At 51.3% G+C, this 3268-nt stretch overlaps 1 protein-coding gene across 1 annotated transcript; it reads right to left on the bottom strand.

Moving 5' to 3' along the window:
* Nucleotides 1–838: 838 nt before the first annotated feature.
* Nucleotides 839–3015, bottom strand: LOC119275067 (transcription factor MYBS1-like). Its single transcript, XM_037555846.1, has 3 exons — nucleotides 2456–3015; nucleotides 1796–1992; nucleotides 839–1477 (listed from the first exon to the last, which is right to left on the bottom strand). Exons 1-3 carry the CDS (start codon nucleotides 2907–2909, stop codon nucleotides 1112–1114), a joined length of 1017 nt encoding a protein of 338 aa, XP_037411743.1. The 5' UTR covers nucleotides 2910–3015; the 3' UTR covers nucleotides 839–1111.
* Nucleotides 3016–3268: the final 253 nt, after the last annotated feature.

Genomic DNA, 3268 nt, shown 5'->3' with positions numbered 1-3268 from the left:
CCTCCCCTACGGATCAGACGATCAGAGATAAGAGGGTCAGCACAGCACACCACACCACACCAGCTTTGTCCGATATTTTTCCTTGCCTCGATCGTCACTTTACATCGTCGATCGCCAACCATTTCCGCACGTCAACTAACATAACAATAATCCTTCATGTGCAGAGGGGCGCATCTCATCCTTTCCCTTTACTCATCCACTAATCTAATCCCCACCCGCCTTTTTAATTATCCCCATCCTTGCTAATGGCGCGATCTTTTGTTAGGTAAATGGCATCATCATCGCCAAAGCAACGAATTACCACTAGGTGTACCACCTGACGAGACGGCCAAGATAGAGCAGATCGAAACTTTAGATTAGAAATAGAAAAGAAATTCTGATGTGTGCAACGCCGGAACATCCATCCATCTCAGGAGAGCGACGCATGTCGCGAGCGCCAACCACCGTGGATTGTCGTGCCAAGTTAACAAGCAACGAGCTCGCTGCCGCCACCTGTCACCCCGGGCGCCAGTCACCGGACACCATTGGTGCACATCGGGATCCTATTCCACGCCCCAGATCTTCAACGACACGGACATGACCGGTGTGGGTGAATTATGCAGCTCCGTTTTAGTCCACCAGGGCTACCGAACCATATCATCATCATCATCATCGATTCATGATTATATTTACTGTTGTAGAAATCTTGAACGTAGCCGGTGATTGGCCAAGCATCGTTGTCAGTGATCCACGGCGGGCACAACAGGTGAATATTTTGTGAGCTCATGCCTCACCTTCTCCCGCGGGGCGCTAGAGACAAAGACCCACTGGCTACTTTGCCTTTGTGTCAACATAAAGATGATGCTAATGAGGCCCGTTCCTTGTTTATTTGCATGGCTAAATTAGGCCAGTAAAGTTGGGTCTCGTGATGGTGATAATACAGGATGGTTATGGATGGATCGGTGATGGCATTTCTTAATGCCAGCAACACACGCATACTGAGACTGACATACTACTGTTAATGTAGCACGCCACTAGCAAAAGCTCTTTCTTCTTCTTTTTGTTCTTCGTCGTCGTCTACGGAAAGACCTCTTTTCAGCCGCCGCTTCGGTACGGTGGTCTTTTGCTCGCTCTAGGTGACCCTGATGGTTCCGGAAAAAGGCGACGAGCCGGCGGCCGCACCGGCCTGCTTGTCGGTCTTCCGGGCGGCTGTCGACGAGATCTTGAGCTCCAGGTCAGGCGCCTGCCGGGGAGGATTCGCATTTGCCACCAGGCCCAGGGAAGGAGGGAGCTTCGGTGCACGGCTCGCGGACGACGACGGCGGCGAGCAGCTCGGCATCAGTGTCAGGCACGGCGGTAGCGCCGCGTCCGGCCTCGGCCGGCTGGCGCCCAGGGAAAGAGCAGGGAATGTTAATCCCATCGCGTCCACGGAGCTGGTAGCATCGGGTTTCAGCCTGTGACGACGCTCGGTGGTTCCCCTGTCGCCATTTTTCTCGACCTGAAGCAAACATAGGAAGAGGCCGTACTCTGCATATTAGGTTTGTCTGAAATCAAACTCATCCAACTTTGACCAAGTTTATATAAAAAATTATTGACATTTACGTAACAACACCAACATCATTAGATTCATTTCGGAATATATTTTCATATTATATTTATTAGATATCATAGATGCAAATAATTTTTAACATAAATTTGGTCAAACTTAGCTAAGTTTGATTTTCGGCAAATCCAATGTGCAGAGTAAAAAGGATCGAAGGGAGTACTTCTACTACGTGCAAGTGCAAGTGCAACGAGGATGACGATGAGGCCGTACCACGTCGAAGAGGCTGGACCGCCGCTTCTTCTGCGCGAGGCCGGCCTGCCGGAGGAAGTACTTCTGAGCGTGGCTGGCGACCTGCGTCGGCGTGCGTGTGGTGACGAAGTGCCGGGAGATGCCTCGCCAGTCGCCTTTCCCCAGCTTCTCCAGGCCGCCCAGGAACCTCCGGTGCTCGTCCTCGGTCCATGGAACCCCTGGTCATGATCCACTTGCAAGTTCAGTACCGTACCGTTATATGAATGTAATTTGACATCTTATAAGATGTTAATTCTACCAGATTTAAATAAATGATATTTAATCCTCTGAAATAAATGACAAAGTAGCTGCAGCGATGGAAGTTGCAAGTTGCAACCCCTGAGGCATCGGTCTGAACCTTAACAAAGTCAGCTGCCATGCTATCCCTCATCAACTTGGGACAGCAACTAAGAAGAGGATCCAAACACTCATGCATCAAAGAATCTTCAGATTTTTAGTTAAAAAACAAGTATCTTCAGATTTTTTTTCCTTAGTGAGACCATAGATATCATGATGATTATCACAGATTATAATCTCCCAGATCCAAAGCACGGTTAATGAAGCGTGTCACAGTGGCGTACCGAACCAACGAACAGTTCAAGAAAATCAGCACGGTATACATACATACACACACGAACTCACCTTTCTTCCTCTCTTGAGCCCTTCCCATGAGTCCGTCGGAGAGGTACCCCTGGCCCATCTTCTCCGGGCTCTCCTCCACCGAGACCAGCGACGACGACGACGACACGGACGACGATGAGTTGGACGCGGCAACACCCACCGCCGCGGCCGCCGCGTTGTACGCCGACGCCGACGACGACAGGCACTCCATGCTAAAGCTCTTCTTGAGAGGCGCAGCGCCCACCTGCAGCTGCACCCCAAACAGCCTCAGCCCGCCGCCGCCGCTCTCCATGCCTCGGTGCCCGCTGCAGGTCCTCGAGTTGTGGCCATTGTGGCCGCAGCTCGAGCATTTCCTCGCCATGCCAATCGACGGCACACAAGCTCGAACGAAGGAAGGATGGAGAAGAAGGAAGCAATTCCTCTGGCCCTGGCCCCGAGATAAGACGATGGTGTGGACTTCGGGGAGACGTAGCATCTGGGGCTTAATAGGGGAGAAAGGTGTGGCGGGGGACTAGCGATTTGCTGGGGAGCGCACACCTGTGCCGATGAAGGCGACGCATTGGCATCGTCCCCCTTTAAGGTATTGACAATTCAATCAGACGCTGGGAGTGCTGGCATATTTAACTGCACCTGGAATCCGGTGGAATCTGCCCAGTCTCTGGATGCCAACAATGCCATCCCCCGTCGCCGTCATGCTGTATATGTTGTTCCTGTATGGCTCATATCAGGAATCTTATACCCTCGCCTCTCCATGTTTTTTTGCCCAAGGCCGACATGGTTAACTGATTGGAAAAGTCTTGTGCTAGCCTCTTTAGGCAAAAATAACTCTATAAT

The sequence above is a fragment of the Triticum dicoccoides genome, chromosome 3B (assembly GCF_002162155.2).
Source record: "Triticum dicoccoides isolate Atlit2015 ecotype Zavitan chromosome 3B, WEW_v2.0, whole genome shotgun sequence".
Lineage (NCBI taxonomy): Eukaryota > Viridiplantae > Streptophyta > Magnoliopsida > Poales > Poaceae > Triticum > Triticum dicoccoides.
This window is presented reverse-complemented; position numbering and strand designations above follow the sequence as displayed.

Bases quoted from the DNA above. Each gene is read 5' to 3' on its own strand.
- LOC119275067 (XM_037555846.1), bottom strand. From the start codon at position 2,909: ATGCTACGTCTCCCCGAAGTCCACACCATCGTCTTATCTCGGGGCCAG. The intron at 1,993-2,455 runs GTGAGTTCGTGT...GATCATGACCAG, and splicing joins GGCTCAAGAGAGGAAGAAAG to GGGTTCCATGGACCGAGGAC. The intron at 1,478-1,795 runs GTACGGCCTCAT...TGTTTGCTTCAG, and splicing joins GGTCCAGCCTCTTCGACGTG to GTCGAGAAAAATGGCGACAG.